The following is a 16,251-nucleotide window of genomic DNA, read 5'->3' on the forward strand; positions in this document are numbered from 1 at the left end:
TGTATCCCAAATAGATGGAGAGGACTTTCCCTAGGATTGTAGAGTTAAATCATACTAGGCTCTTTGGTACTTTGTCACTTTGTGTTTCATTTGTCACTTTGTGTTTCGTTTTCATTGATAAAAGCCCTCAAGTTCTCCAGTCACTCCTGATCAGACATCCCTTTAAGAAGGAAGGGTTTCATATTTGTCATGTATCTGAAAGGCTGGTACTCAGTGGGGAAGTTTCTATCCTGTATTTCAGAGGGTTTCACGCTTTATTCAAGTAGCAGTAGGTGCTACTTGATTATCACTGTTATTTTCCGAAAAGGCATATGTGAGCTATGAGTAGTCTACCTTCGCATTCAGTGTTGAGGGCACTTGAGACTCCTGGCACTGAACAAGGTGTTTCCATATGGTCATCACCCTAATTTTAGCTACTGGTCAATGAAGCTTCCTTGGCACTAAAAGCAATACTTCTTTTTTACTGAAAAGCCATTAACATGAGTCATCTTTCAGTGGGTTGTTACTGATAGTCCTTATTTATGTTTACCTATTTTATTACAAGTAAGTTTCAAATTTTACATGATCACAGAACTGCATGCTGTTCTGGTCTCTGGAAGGCTTTCCACTGAAACTTCAGTCTAAAACAAATGGTGGATCTTGAATAACATCAGTAAACGATTATAAGCTACATGGAAGTGGGAAAAGACGTATTTTTTTAATCCACTTATTTCACTCTTCATTTGTTTTTATCAGATCTTAGACTAGCAGAGTTTGTCTGCTTTACTCGTTTAATGTTCTTAGTCACTGGTGCCAAGAAACGTTGACTTAATGAGATTTTTAACAATTTCCTTGTAAGACTTGTCTCTTAAAGACTGGTGCAGGTAGCTTTCAGTGCCTAAAACGCCCTTTTATTCCACTTCATTCCCAAGCCTTTTGGTAATCTCTTTGTCCCTCCTCTTTCTCATAAAAAAAGCTATAGCCTTGAGAAGAAGGACATTCAGAGACTCCTTGAGATTTTTATTTATTTTTTTAACCAGCTTTTTATAAAAAATGCACAGAAGTGAAAAGAAGGCATGATTATAAAATCCTTTCTGGAAACACACCTTTTTTTCCTTTTAATCTACTGGCGTGGATATTATTTTCTCTTCTGCTTGTATCTTGAGGAAAATAGGATGGGTGAATTGCAGGTTAATGATTTTTACCAAATGAGATCCAGGTTTCTTCCTGAAGCTAAAGACTTCATCCTTGTAAGGAAAAGTTGCAGTGTATTTGAAAATGGTGTGGAAAATTAGAAGGTACAGAAGACAGAAAGAGTGGAAAATGGTGTAATGACAGCCCATGTAAGAGAATTATTTCATGTATTAAGAGTTGTTGGTTACTGCCTCAGGACATCTGTGGATTTGCCACCTCTGTGTAGAAGGAGAATGTCATCAGTAGAAGTCCTCCATCAGCTTCAGTGGTACTTTGTCACGGAAGTCTGAGGAGAGGCTACTGAGGTTTTGAATTAACCTGTGCATGGTTCTGATTTGGCTACAGATCTGAATTCCCACGTTGAGAACAGAGAACTGCTATCATTGTTCTAACAACTACACGGCAATTTACCATTTGCAAAACTTCTGATACTGAGTTTTCTCAAGCAGGAACACACAGAGGCTGTGGAGGACATAGGAGGGAGGCATCCTGCAAGTGTGTGTGTGTGAAAAGTCCCTAGGAAACCACACTCGTGTTAAGTGATGCCAATGTTTAAATATACCGGAGAGTGAGACGGAATGCTGTGTTCCCTACTTTGTAGAGTATTGCCTGAAACTTTGTCTGTTTGGTGGTGGTTTTTGTTCTTTTTGTATGGTTTTTAGTCATCCTAAAGTTATTTATGTTTAAATTTACAAAATGTGCTGTTCAGTGAAGTATTAATTTGGTATCTTTCTTTTGGCTGTTTAGATAGACTTCATTGAGAACAGGAAGCATGGCTTATCTTTCATAGCTCTAAACAAGACAGTTTCAGTTTGCAGTACAGGTACAGTTGAAATCTGATGCTATTTTGCAGGGTGTGACAGTTGTTTTTTTTTTGCCTTGGCTCTTTACTCTAGTATACAGACTGCTCCTACAGCTTTGGATTGTATTTCCTAGGAGATATCCTAGGAAATACAATCCAAAGGAGATCCTAGGAGATCAGTTATGTCTGAGGTTCTTAGTTCCAGTCATGCTTTTATGTTACACTCATCATCCAGTTGAAGTCTGTTTCAGAAGCCTTCAAAATTCCATTTGTAGTGCTAAGCCTTCAAATGTGGCTGTAAGATGATTTTCAAGCAGTTAAGTATTGAAAGTCTGTATTGATAAACAACTGGATTTTCGCAGCCTGAGTTGTTTGAGATCAGGAGGACAGACGCAACTGTCTGCATGAGGCATTGAAAGCCCTGCTATAATATTGCTTGCTTCTGGGTGACCTGGAGTGTCTATTTCTTAGACTTCACCGTGTCCTGCAGTGTAGATAAGACCTTTGAGATGAAACATGCAGAGCTTTATTTGGATATGATCTGTGCACAATTACTCAGAACATCTTATTTCAATACGTTACTTATTTATGTCATTTTCTCCTCCACCACCACCCTGAGAAAATCTGGAACCTTAGATAGATGTTCTGAAGCCTTTTATTTGATTCTTTTTTTACTGTAGTTTTCTGAAAGGGTCATTGATATATAATGGTTTTGTTTGCTTGTTAATCTGTTGGGAAATGGATGTTGCTGTCTCACTAGAAAGGAAAATTTTATTGGCAGAAATGTTTGAATGTCGTTCAGATCTTTAGTTCATTTTTGAGTTTTCTTGCATTTTCAGAGCAATTGTCCTATATATAGTAACCCTAAATAAAAGGTGTAGGACATGCTTTTTACGTCATTGCTTTGTAAGGCTGTAAAGAATACTATGCCTCTTCCTCAGTTCTGCCTCCAAAAATATTGGCAGAACAAAAGGAATTAAAACAGAATAAGACTTTTCCCAGCTCTGTTCTTAAGAAGTCTACTGGGGAGGTTTAGGAGGTCCACTTTGTATAAAAGGAGAGGATTCAGTTACTCTGTAAAATTAGAAACTTACAGAGTTTTAGGTCTCCATTGTTTCTCTGGACATAGATACTGCGTTGATACATTTTGTGCAGAGGTGGTCTCCTTACAAGAGAATTTTTCCTTAACCCTCAGAAAAGAGTTTCTACCAAGACTTAATTTAGAGCCTTTTTAAAGCAGTGTTCTGATGTTAGTATTTTAACATACTTTCCAAATAGCTTTTGAGACTGAAATCCAGAAAATACAGGGGAAAAGATATTATAAAAAAAAAAAAATACAATTTAGCTGGCTCCGTAGACATTTAAATTTTTAAGTACTTATGCAGGGGCGGGAATTGCCTTGTTCACAGAATTACATTCCTCAGTTAGCAATGATATTAAAAAAACAAAAAAAAAGATGAAAAAGACAAGATAAGTTTTGAACAGTGTGAACCACAGAATCTTCACTGGAGACTTCAGCCATTTGAGCTGGAACAGTAGAATGTGTATTAAATATATAAATAAACCAAACCAAACAACAAACAAAACCAACCCCACCCCCAAATAAAACCCCAGAGCCACACAGAAAAGATCACACCCCTCACCCCAAGAAAAACACACAAAGAAACCAAACTACAACAAACATCTTCACAGTGAGTAATGTCTACCTGAGAAAGTCAAAGCTCCCTGACAGCTCTGATGTTGGAAAATGTTCTGAATCAAGACCTTACAGGTGGTTCAGAGGTCTTTCTGTAGATTTATTTCCTTCCTAAATATGAAAACTTAAAACTGTGAAAACATTCCCCACCACAGACAAAATGAATGGGGTAAAGAAATGTAGTCATCTTGCAGCGTTTTTCTAAATTGTAAAATCCTGACTTTCATACGTATTTTATTTCTCTTCCACTACCTAAAAAATACGTTTTGAAAAACAAATGTTTTTGGTTTTGATCATGATTACAATCCTTACAAATGGTGCTTTCTGACATGTCTGTTGATATATTGTTTAATGGATAAACACATTACCCAACATGTGTACTTGTACTTTTCTGTGTTATTCTGACTTAATATAGTGCGTGAATTCCTCCTACCTCCTCTAGTATTATATGCCAAACTAAGGTGAGGGATAAAAAGGATTTTTGTTACATTAGTGAACCCAGACCAAATATTTGAAAGAATTCCCAAGATTTTTTTTTATTAATAAGAATTAACAAAATTTCCTTGGTGAAGATCTAAGGAAGTTTATCAGTTATTATGGGCTAATATTTGAAGGACAAACTGCAAAATAACCGGGCTTACTGTTTTGATTTCCTAAAAAAGGACTATACAGAGGAAAGAAAAGATTATTGTTAATCATTTACTAGATGTTTGATTTGTAGTAGTTACCATAGTAAATTTGTTCTAGTTTCAGAAAGTTGTATAGCAAGATTCGTAAAGAAAATGAGACTTGTGTATTTGAGGTTTTAGCTTGTGTAAGTTTTTATTAAAAAGGTGATATGCTTTTTTTTAGTGACATAGGACAGAAATTAGTAAATTTCTATAGTTTTGTCTTTTGGGTAACTTTTCCAGGAAGTCTGGTTTTTCTTTTTTCTTTTTATTATTAAATAATGGTTAAAAATACCTTTACGCATACCTTTATTCAGTATAACTGATTGTTTTTTTTTTTCCTTTTTATCTTGCAGCAACGCACCTCTTGCTTTTTCTTCCAAAGTATGTTATATTAAGTTCCGTGAAGCATCAAGTGTTGGTGTGGCCCAGCATCTAACTAACACGGTTTTTATTGACAGAGCTTTGATAGTTGTGCCCTGTGCAGAAGGTTGGTATTTTAAACATTTCTCTGTAATGTTGGTCTTTGTCCTGTCTGCTAATTGTTTTAAGCTTTTCATGTAAGGAGATGGTGCTCTGTTGTTATTTTATTTTATTGCTTTATGAAAAAAAAAAAAAGACTTGAAACAACATTTAGAATAGAATTAAGAAACCTAGCCATAGAGATTTAATTTAAATTCATCACTAGAAAAAATAATTCAATTTAAATTAGGTTAATTCAGTTTTTCCATTGTTAGATGCTTTGGGGAAAAAATAAGGTAAATTTTTCCCCTTCAATATGATCTTTGGCTTTGCAAGCTTATTTGTACACAAAGCTCTCACTGAAGTCAATGGAGCACTGAAAATCTTAGGTAATTGCCTTGCACAGTTAACACTGCAGTTTGGATCGTAATGTGTGACTTCTCTTGGTGGGGGGATTTTTTTTTTCTTTTGATGATGCTCGTTACTTTTTTTTTTTGTATTGAATCTCCATTTGTCTTGTCAACATGCAATGTATGCATTCAGCCATTATAGATTTATCTAATTTAAAATATTTTGTATGTATGGTGATAACTACCATTTGAATATAAACTATAGTTTACCTCCTAGTGCAATAACAAGGTTTCAGTTTTCCCTTCTTACTGTTGAAAGTATTACTTTGTTTGCATTAAAAATGCTTTCTTACATACTGGTACTCCTCTTTGATTTTAGGTATCTCTTGAAAAATGCATTTAACTGCACAGAATACTTTCAGAGTAAAGTGTTTTTATAACTTAGTAAAGACAAGATGTTTCCATTAAGTAGCTCTGAGCCCATAATTTACGGATGTGTTGAATACAAAGGAATTCTTACTTTTAATATTCTAAATCTGAATACAGTTTTATGAAACATGGCCCTACTGTTACTGAATTGTACATAGGCAGATAACGGGATTTAGGCAGAGCCCCATTGACTTCACTGGGATCGTTGTGGAATTGAGTACCTGCCCATTTGAATCTGGAGTTTTTGCCTCCCTGGAGTGGAAACATTCCAGCTGGTGGATTGAAGCTAACTTCACTTTGAGCATGGTAGCTGTTTTGCCTTGAAAAACAGTATATTGAATGATGGAGTGAGTCCAGAAACACCTGCTGTTAACGTGACATACTGCAAGAGTCATGTTTTGGTTTAAAAAATGCTGCTGACTTCTTGGAGTTTGTTAACAATGATCCCAGAGTACCATTTTTTTTGGCTTGCTTGCCACATTGTGATCTGCATAGTATGAGGTTAGTACTGTTGTAATAATGGTCTGGGATATTCTAGCAAACTCTGGCAAGTCTCCAAAATTTCATGGACTCTAAAACTACTTCAACTGAAGGTTATATTGACCTACAATATACTGCCTGTTCTCATAGCCTTGTTATATTTTTGTCTTTGTGAAGCCTAGATTTTTAGTAACTCTTAAAACAAAAGAGCTTTTTTTTTTTTTTAATTTATTCTTTGAACTTATTCTTAAACCATGAAGAGGATATTGTTGTATCAACTTGAAGATTTGGGTAGGCAAAATATATCTGATGAGAGCCCTGACAACTGAAAAACTGCCCCTAAATAATTGACTATAAATTATGCAGGATCTTAGCTTTATGTTTCATCCAAACGACCTTAACACTGGTTCAGTACTGCCAGAGAGGGAAGATTGCCGCCTAATGAATGAACAACACTTCCTGGTGTTTTTCTTATGATGAGATCACTGCCTGACGTGGTATGGCAACAGGCAGGTAAAGCTACATTTTCCTGTGTCTCTTTGACAGTAGACAGTGAGTGGAAGGAGAATAAAATCGAAGTTCTGAGAAACCTTGTCCCCACCCAATTTGCAGCTGACTTATTAGACATCTCTAAGAAAATGCATTACAGATAAATTGTCACTGTTCTAGGTCATTCTGAACCACCCAGTTTCATGCATAATTAGCTGAACAAGTGATTGGGTTGTGAGGACATTTTTTTTTTTTAATGTCAGAATACTGTTTCCATGTAATTTTCTAACAGAGTCACACATTTTAGTTTGTAAAGATGTGAATTCATATAAGTTTAACTTCCTAAAGAGTATATTGCGTGGAATAAGCATGGCTTTGGAGATCACAGTACAACGTTTTTGAATCACCTGTGTATCATATAACGCATTGTTAATGGAGTCAGTTGAGTGTATCACAAACTTTAAAAGTAGCAATGGCTATACTTTACTGGAAGATTAACTTATATTGGTGGCCAGTGGTGCCAGTAATGAAATGTTTCATGCGTCGAATTGAACATAGAGGAGAGGTAAAAATGCAACTTTGAAAACTTGGTTTTAAAAACCATGATAAAATCTGAAATTTAGAGTGCATTTAAACAGTGGTAAATCAAGGAAATATGAGGTGGGGATCACTATACAATGAAAACAATGTTAATTTTGTGTCATTTAATAAACAATTTAACTGAAAATGTAATTGTGAATGAAGTAACATTATCAAGCTGTTAAAATGTCATTTTCTTCTGTGTGTATGGGTAGGTTTTTCTTTAAATGTTATCCTTTGAAAACACAAAGGTTGAAAGATAACAAAGATGCCACCCTAATCATTCTAAATTTTATGTCCACATTATCTGGTAGATGGATTTTGACTATTAATTTGGTTTTGTATGTTTTCTCTGTGTGATATTTGTGCATTATTAGATGACTAGACTGGCCAAGGCAGACCTGTTACACTTGCCTGAGTTAGGCATTGTTTGCCATGCCACTAAACCTGCCGTCAAGTGAAACCTTCATGGGGGAAATGAGATCGAAGTCTGGCCTGCTGAAGATGGACGCCCTGTCTCTGTTTTTATTTTATTTTGCTTTCTTTCCTTTGTTTTTTTTCTTTTTCTTTATTATTTTTTTAATTTATTTTTATTTTATTTTGTCCCTTTTTGTTTTGTTTTGTTAAATCTCTTTCCCTTGTACTTGTGAACTGGTACTTCAGTTCTGTAAAAACGGTGTTTTGTAAAGGGTTCGCAGTGCTTCATTTTGAAGTTGACCTGAAGCTGCTTATGAATGGTGGATGGTATACACAGAGTATGACTAACTGATTTTTATGCTGTGAATTACGGATAAATTTGGTTTTGAATACATGTAAGCATCTAAATTCAACAGATGAGCATTTTGTGTCAGAAGGCTGGAATAGTGAAACATAGTTTTAAGATACATTCTTTCATACGTTATATTTTATGAGTTCACCTTGGAAAAGAACACTTAAAACTTCCTGGACACATTAACTTTGCAAAATACAGTCATGATCTTTCTCTGCTATTTGCCCCACTTCTCAGCAGAGTAGTTTTCATTTTAGGTTGCATGGTCTGTTTAAAAGAAGGCTTTCTATTTATGTCTAGTATAAAGAGTTTAATATATAATTATTTCTGAAATTGCGATTTCATGGATATTGAATGTCATGAAATACTTGCTTCTGATGAAATCTTGCTCCAGTGAGGTCAGTGGCAGTAAAATTTCATCCTTTTGTTTTTACAATTATTAGAAAGACTGTATACCACTCATAAGTACAAATGCAGCCCGAGGTTTAGATTGGAATGTGTTATATGAGGCACATTGTCTTTAACATTGTTATTTGTGTGAAGACTGAATCAGTTCTGTATGCGTGTGTGTGTGTATGTATGTGTATGTATTGCACTTTTACATGCTCCAGTGGTGGTTATGTGAAGAAGTTTTAAAAAAAAAAAAAAAAAGTCATCTTGGTTATCTCAAGCCCTGGTAGTTGATGCTGGAGTGACTGAGAAGTTTATAATCTCTAGATATGTTCTTCTTTCTTGTGGAATGGAACCCATGCAGCAGAAATGATGGGCCAGGTGGTATGTTTCATCCTCAGGCATTTCTCTTCCCAGCTAAGTGCATTGAGATCAGCTGGTTTCACTTCGGTAATGCACTAGGCTGTGAGTTGCAGCTGGGAAGAGCTTTGCCTCATAATCTTTGTTTCATTTATCTGAGGCAGTTGAGGTTGTTGCCAGTAGTTCTAATCTGTTTAATCACTGCTGTTAAATCCAATAACAATCATGGATTGGATCACACAGAAATTACTTTACTTTAAAGAGTGCATTTGCCACCGACTTAAAATAGCAGGAAAATAACAATACCTCTAATTACGTTTAAAGTAGATGTGAAAATATTTTAAAACAAACTCACTTATTGCTGAAGCAGTTTTGAGGGGAGGATTAAGAATGTAGTTTAAGTATGAAAAACAGGAAGTTAATTTCTTCTGAGCATTTGGAAGGAGATATAAATACTATGATTACTACCTGCTTAACACAAATACTTATGTTCATCATTTAACAAAGTAGATTCTGGTATGGACTCAGTTGGCTAGGACTCTTAAGCACTTTGATACAAAAAAACCAATCATATATTTAGGACAACAGTACATCTGCTAAGGAGCGTAAGGTATTTTTAGTCAGTGCAGAACTAATCTACATGTGCTTCCAGATTCCATCACAAAGCAAAGAATAATTAAGTAAATGATCACAGAATCTGTAGTTTGCTAAACAATCAAAAGCTTCTAAGAAATATTATTAATATGTGGTATACGTGACATTTATTTTGTCTGTTTCCCTTATTAGAAAATTAATATCTTTACCTCGTTTCCATTAAGCCCAAGTTTAAAAAACAAATCTGTTATTCTTAAATAATTATTAAAGTATCCTAATTTACTGTATCATAGCTCACATGTTTTGTTGTATATCTGTGTGGGCTTATATTATTTGATAAACCTAGGGAGATAAAGCTCTAAAAACTTAGTCTGTTTTTAATTCTCGAGTTTAATTGGTCTCACATACTCATTTGTTCAGGAAAGTAAATGTGAAAGGTTTTCCTTTTGCTGTCCCAGTCTATTTTCTATGGAATTACTTAAAAAATTGACCTGATCTTAAAAACTGGAGGGTGAACCTGTGAAAATAGAGTGTCTCTGAAAATACAGGCAAATTTTCAGGGTTCTGTTTTTAGAGTTAGACCCTTCTATAATAAAATGAACAAGCAGATCTTTCTTTGTGGCATGGAACTGGCCGACTGGATTTTCTACTGAAACAAAACATGACACTATTTAGAGCCCTAAGTAGTCTGGACTTAATGCTGCTAATTTGCAATTAATATATGCATATTCTGCATTCTTTTAACTGCTATAATAGTTGACTTAACCGAAAAGCGCTCAGCTGATTCCTTAAGCAAGATTTGAGCAAATGAATAATTCCTATTATTTCAGTAAGGTGCCCCATATGCTTAAAGTTTAGGCTTGTATTTAAGTAACTTTCTGAACTTAACTCACTGTATGTTTAATTGTGTGCCTAACTCGGTTCCTGTCTATATTGAATTGGCTGTATGTAAGTGCATACTTAAATTAGGCATATGCTTATGTACCTTACAGACCAAGGATCAAAAGTAGCATGCAGACACACAATTTTAGGAGCCTTTTCTGTTACTAAGTTTACTTGAGCCATGTGTGTTGATCACGTGGAAACCTGCATGAGTATCCAGTTAATTGTAAGAAGCTGTCTGTTCAGGATTAGGTCTGATAGTTAATGGTCTGGTTCATTAGTCATCTGAAAACACTTAAGTATTTTGATTTTTCAGAAAAACTAGTATATAATTGTATGCCTAATTTGCATGCACAGTTGCTGGAACTGTATATTGAAAAGACTGTTTAGTTAGCTACCTCGTAGGCAGGATATGCACCAAAGTACATGATTCTTGTGAGCAGTCAGGCAGATCAGGTACAGCAGATCAGGTACACCTCTCCTTGCATGCCTGACTTCAAAACGACTGCTGAACATTGTGGTGATTACTCAGATTCATGCATGTTTTCTAAAAAGCCTTGGAAGACATGACTGCAGAGTTAATTCTTGAGTGCTAATAATTTTCCTATTTTTTTCCTATAGATAGCAAAATCAAGTGGTTTGTTACATGTTAAAGAGCAAGGTGCCTCAAAACTTAAAATAAATGTAAATAAGAGGCATGAGAAAAAGATGGGTACTGTTACTTTATCTTTTCTATTCCACACGTGCTGCATATAAATTATTTTTCATTAGATTTGTTTTGTCCTTTGGTCACATCCAGTTGTATCCCAGTCCATGTTGCAGATCTGTATTACTGTTTTGCAGTACCTTTTTTGTCTTTTTTTAAATAGTATAATTCTTGCGGCGTGTATTGGAATTCATGTAGCTAAAACTGCACAGTGTTTTAAAAACTTACCTAATATTTTTGATAAGAATATTTTCATTATCAAATCTTGTAGTTAGAGGTTTATAGCTAAAAAACACACAGTTTTAATTAAAGTACAGTTTTTGTAGCTATCTTGGCTATTAAAAAAGTTTAAATAAAAACATTTGGTTTATTAAACCGCATATGGTAGTACCAAAAGGCTCAGTGGCTTAGCATATATATGGTTATGCCAGCAATTTTGAATAAATCTTGGATGTGTAGTATAATTAGAACTGCATTCTGTAGTTTTTCTTTTGATTGTTTAGTGTCTGTACCAGTTAAAATCCCTTTGCATTTCAAATTTAATAGGCACATTTAATTGTTCAACTATTGCATCTTTTAATTTTTGAAGATTTTTGGGGTTGATTTAGCAGTCTAATTGTATCTAACTTTAAATGAAACCTATGTTTGGTATCTAACCTTTGATTAGATATATTTAAATGGTTATAATGACAGGGAGACGATAATCTGGTTGAAATAATATAAAATGCGTATTTTAGGAATATATGGCTTTCTTAGTTGATTTTTTTTTATGATTTTCTTCAATCTCAGTAAATTTATGGCTAATCTATCAAAGTTTCAGATAAACTGAGATGACCTAGAATATAAGACAGTACAAATCTAAATTTTTCTGCACTCCCATTTCCTTCCCCCAGCTTTACTTGTAGTGTGTATTGTGTCGAGTCACAGTAGTTTTTATTTTATTTATTTTTACATCAAGAGTAGGTAGCTTCAGAGAGAAAAAAAGCACAGATTTCAGTTAGCACATACATGTTTTTTCTTTTTTTTTTTCTTTTACTGATTTGGTTATTTGCCATTTCTGGGGATTAAACTTTAAAAAATGTTCTTCTTTTCTGTATCTGATGTTCTGTGTGCTATTAGTGATGCAGCCAACACGAACGGTTGTCATGTGTAAAACAACTTTCGATCACCGCGAAAACACCGCCCTGGGAAAGCGTCCATGCTTGATATCGTTTGGTTCATGAACATTAAGTTTCCAGTACAGGTGACCCATAGCTCAAAGTGTTAAATAATTGTGTACATATTCAGTTTTTAAAATAATAATCCATTAATGAGATTGCTAGTCTTTGAAGTTTTTCTCACTTTTGTTTTTCCTAGTAGGGCAGGGTAAAAGGAAAAACTTAAGTTCTTATTTGTTTCTTTGTAAGGATCTGGTAGATAGATTCATTCTTATTTATTACCTTTTTAAATGCAAGGGTAATTTTAAAATCATAGAAAGAATAACATCTGTGTAGTGTGTGAACTCTGTATAATGCTTTCATTTGCTTCTTCAGGTAAAATCCCAGATGAAGCCAAAGCCCTTTCTTTATTGGCACCTGCTCCTACCATGACAAGCCTGATGCCTGGTGCAGGGTTACTTCCTATACCTACACCAACACCTTTGACTACAGTAAGTAAAATTCAGTTGCTGTTTGATTCCTGGTTTCATCTATATCTAATAGCCTTTTCTGCATTCAGAGAACAAGAATGATCTGATCCATGGATGTTAATACTCTTCTGTGTCAGATCAGTGAGAATCTAGCTATGATCCTTTGTTTGAGGGTGGATCACGAGATGCATGTGCACTACCTTTCCTGTTTTTTTTTCTTTTGGATTTTTAATTTTCAAAATAGTGGGTGAATACTGGTTTTGGTTGTGTCCATGTTAATTGTCCCTTTTTAGACCCATTAATTTGATCCAGTGGCAATGCTATCCACCTCCTAAAAATGATATAAAACATAATATTTAAATTGGCACAGACCTTTATAATGCTGAAATGTTGCATTGGGATGCTCAGTGGTAGGACTTTTGACTGTTTGCCTAGCAATATTTTCACTAGAAATAACACAGGAGCTAGCTGCTGCTACTTCTGCACAGTTCCCATCTGCCCCTGTAAGCTTTTCTTGAAATCAGCAGGCAGCTGTGCCTTGTTCAGACACAATTCTGGAAATAGCAAAGCCTACTTCGGAAAAAAATGGGCTTAGTGTCACCGCCCCTATGTTACTTGAAGATGAAATTCCACAGTCTTCCAAACATGTTGCAGCTGCGTGCTTACTGATATCTCCTGATACTGTCCTGGATTTTTCGTTTGTGTGTTAAGGGTGTCATGCAGATTCTGACTTACTTGTTTTTATAATGATTTCTCATTTGTCTCCATTACCTGAAGCATTATTCCCACTTTTATATCCTTAGCTGGTAATTACAAGCATCCTAGAAGAAGTGAATATCAACTAATTTCTTTCTTCTTTCATCCCTTCCATAAAAACCTTGCTTGAAAATGCAGTGTTGTTTTCTGCTGCAGTATTTCATAAATCTACACAAAAGTTTCCACCCTTTTCAAAGCTTCTAGTCCAGCAGCTGTTTTAGAGTGCACAACTTCTATTCAGAAACAGTGGGAGCAAGGTCACCAGTTACAACTGTTGTATAAAAGGCAATGCTTGGCTTTGAAAATCCATTTTTAGTTCACAAGAATGTTGCTTTTTTTTTTTCTATTAAGATAGGTGATACCATGCTCACTGATAAATGAAGTAATAGTTTAGGCATTTCATAAATTAAAAGTGTGCTTACTCGTGGTTCAACTGCTTAATTGCTGCTAATTAAGCATAATTAATAGCAGGATTTAGAGACATTTGTTTCTAAAATAACTTTCTGAAGTGACTCTGTTTTTATACCATCTTTAATAAATTATCTGTTATTAACAAATTTCTGCCAGTCTGTTCAGATGTTAGGATGACAGCAAATAGCAAACGCCCCCCCTTATCCTCCAGGAGTTAATGTAATGCATATGTTCAGTATCATACAAATAATTTATCTTGTTCTGTGAATAAAAATTTAAAAAAAACTCAGTATTTTATTCCATGAATCCAGAATTCATTGTTAGTTACAAAGTGGCATTTCTGGGGCTTGGTCTACTGCTGCATCAGTGGTTGCTAACTGTTGGTTTCTTGGACCGATGGGCTCCACCGGATAAATGTAGACAACTCAAGGAGATGGAATGCAGAGGTGTTATCCGTGGAATTTCCCTTTTTCTCCCGTACAGTATTAATTAACCATGTCATTATGCCACTATTCTCTTTTCCTTAGATTTTAGCAGAAGCAGTAAGTTTGCTGTTTTTGTGAATGGAGTAAGTTGCTGTTTGGTGAACAGGTTATGCCTAAAAACTTTTTTTTTTTTTTTTTTTTTACTTTCTGTATTTGTTAATAGTGATGATCAATGGCTTTTCTTTAGATGTTGGAATTGTAAGTGACCAAGCAGAATCCACAGGATGAACTAGAAAATAGTCAAGCATGAGATGCTCTTGTACGTGCATAATAGCATTGTGTATACAGATAGGATTTCTCACACATTCTATTAGTAAGGTAGGACTTAAAAATTAAAAGTTTTGTTTCATACTTCATTAGATGAGCATACTTAATAACAAAATGACACTTCCTGAATGCTCAGTAGTCATGATTGTCTCTTCCTTGGTCTTAAGTACTTGAAGAATGAAAATGTGCAGGAAATTACACCACTAAAAAATTTCTTCTGAAGTCTGGATATTAACTACAGGGCATTTTTGGTGCAGTACTACTTGCAAAACATTGTAGTGTATTTTCTTCATAAGTCAGGGGAAGATTAAGATTTTGTTGATTTCTGCGAAGCAAAGATGTTTGTGGTGTTAGTCGATTAACTTTGTGCATGTTTGATGGGCTATTTTCAGTGGCCATGGCATTCTGAATGCATGTTTTGTCTTGATGCTTCTTCTTTCTTGGTTCTCAGCAGTTTCAAAGTGAAATTCTTTATGACCAAACTTAGATCAGTCCTCAGCGATTCCTCATCTGTAATACTTGCTGTGGCAAAAAAAACAGTAGTAATAGCAATGCTTAAAGACATCCTTATCAATGTGATTGACTACTAGCATTAGAAATTCACGCCTCCGTATTTTCTGATTGATCTCTGGTCAGGTGCCTTTAATAAGATGGTAACTAGTAGCACACAGAAAATCTTAACTGTACAAGACTACTTGTGAGTAGATTTTTATTCTTTAAAAAAAAAAAAAAAAAAAAAAGAATAGGGATCTTGAAGTTTTTGTGTTTTTCAGCTTGGTGTTTCACTTGGCACTTTGGGAGCAATACCAGCGGCAGCACTGGACCCTAACATAACAGCACTTGGGGAAATACCACAGCCACCAATAATGGGGAATGTGGACCCATCCAAAATTGATGAAATCAGGAGAACAGTATATGTTGGAAACTTGAATTCCCAGGTAGCTTTTTTTGTTTGTTTGTTTGTTTTGAATGAGAAACTCTAATATAAGATATAAATTTGTAATTTACGGATTGTAGTCTTAAGAGCTTTTTGTAGCTGATGACAGTAGGAATTTAAGAAAAAAAAAATCTTGCCATTTTTGGTTACTAGTATTATTTTAAATTTTGAATGCTCTTGCACTAATCAGATCAGATCCTGCACCAGACTGTGTAATTCAGATTAGCAGGATGCCAGAGGAATAACAGTGTGACTGAATTCAAGCAACAGAAATAAGATCATACATGTTGATCCAACTGGGTTGTATTAATTGAGTGATTTCCTTAGAAGCCAGGAGATCATGATAGCTGTTCCTCTATAATACTGTGCAGCTGCTTATAGTACTGTGCAGTGCTTAAGCAAGGAATTCACCTTCTGAATTACAATAAATTAACTATAGCAGAAGGTTAATGATTTGTCCTAGTAAAAGTTGCAAAATTAGCCTGAGTATTTCTGAGTTTCAATGACAGAAAAGCTAGGTCTGTCAGAAATCTGTTTTTTTCATCAGTTACTGATTTATTTATTTGAAATATGATTTGTTTTTGACTGATGGCAATATGAGTATTTGTTTTGGGGGGTTATTTGATTGCCAAAGTAGCTACTAGATTATAAAAGTACCGTTGATTGTGATAAAATAAAACAAGCGGGAAGCTAGTAGAAAAAATAAAACCAAAGCCTTGTAATGTTCTGTTTTTTGTTGCTGCTGTTTTTAACTGATCAAAAATCATAATAGCGGAAATAGCTTTGACATAGGTGTAAAAGGAAATTCCTCAACAGTTACTTCAAATGGGTTGCCTGAAATGTGCAAAATCCTGTGCAAGTTTATTTATAGCTTAAATGTAAGACTTCAGGACTTGTGGTTGCACTATTTTAAACTGTATTTTATTCTTCAGATTAGTG

The 16,251-nt window shown here is 34.9% G+C and overlaps 1 protein-coding gene across 3 annotated transcripts in view; it reads left to right on the forward strand.

The window, feature by feature from the left end:
* The window catches only part of SREK1 (splicing regulatory glutamic acid and lysine rich protein 1), a 39,134-nt gene that overhangs the window by 4,754 nt on the left and 18,129 nt on the right, over positions 1–16,251 (forward strand). Inside the window, exons 1-4 of one of the 3 annotated variants that reach the window (XM_072031667.1) lie at positions 4,693–4,829; positions 11,949–12,072; positions 12,362–12,477; positions 15,149–15,313. In XM_072031667.1, the coding sequence (XP_071887768.1) occupies positions 12,415–12,477; positions 15,149–15,313 (228 nt within the window). In that variant the 5' untranslated portion in view covers positions 4,693–4,829; positions 11,949–12,072; positions 12,362–12,414. Of the gene's footprint in view, positions 1–4,692; positions 4,830–7,505; positions 12,073–12,361; positions 12,478–15,148; positions 15,314–16,251 lie in introns of those variants that run through there. The other 2 variants (XM_038169816.2, XM_027447137.3) reach the window with 2 other exon arrangements.

The sequence above is a fragment of the Anas platyrhynchos genome, chromosome Z (genome assembly GCF_047663525.1).
Source record: "Anas platyrhynchos isolate ZD024472 breed Pekin duck chromosome Z, IASCAAS_PekinDuck_T2T, whole genome shotgun sequence".
Classification (NCBI taxonomy): domain Eukaryota; kingdom Metazoa; phylum Chordata; class Aves; order Anseriformes; family Anatidae; genus Anas; species Anas platyrhynchos.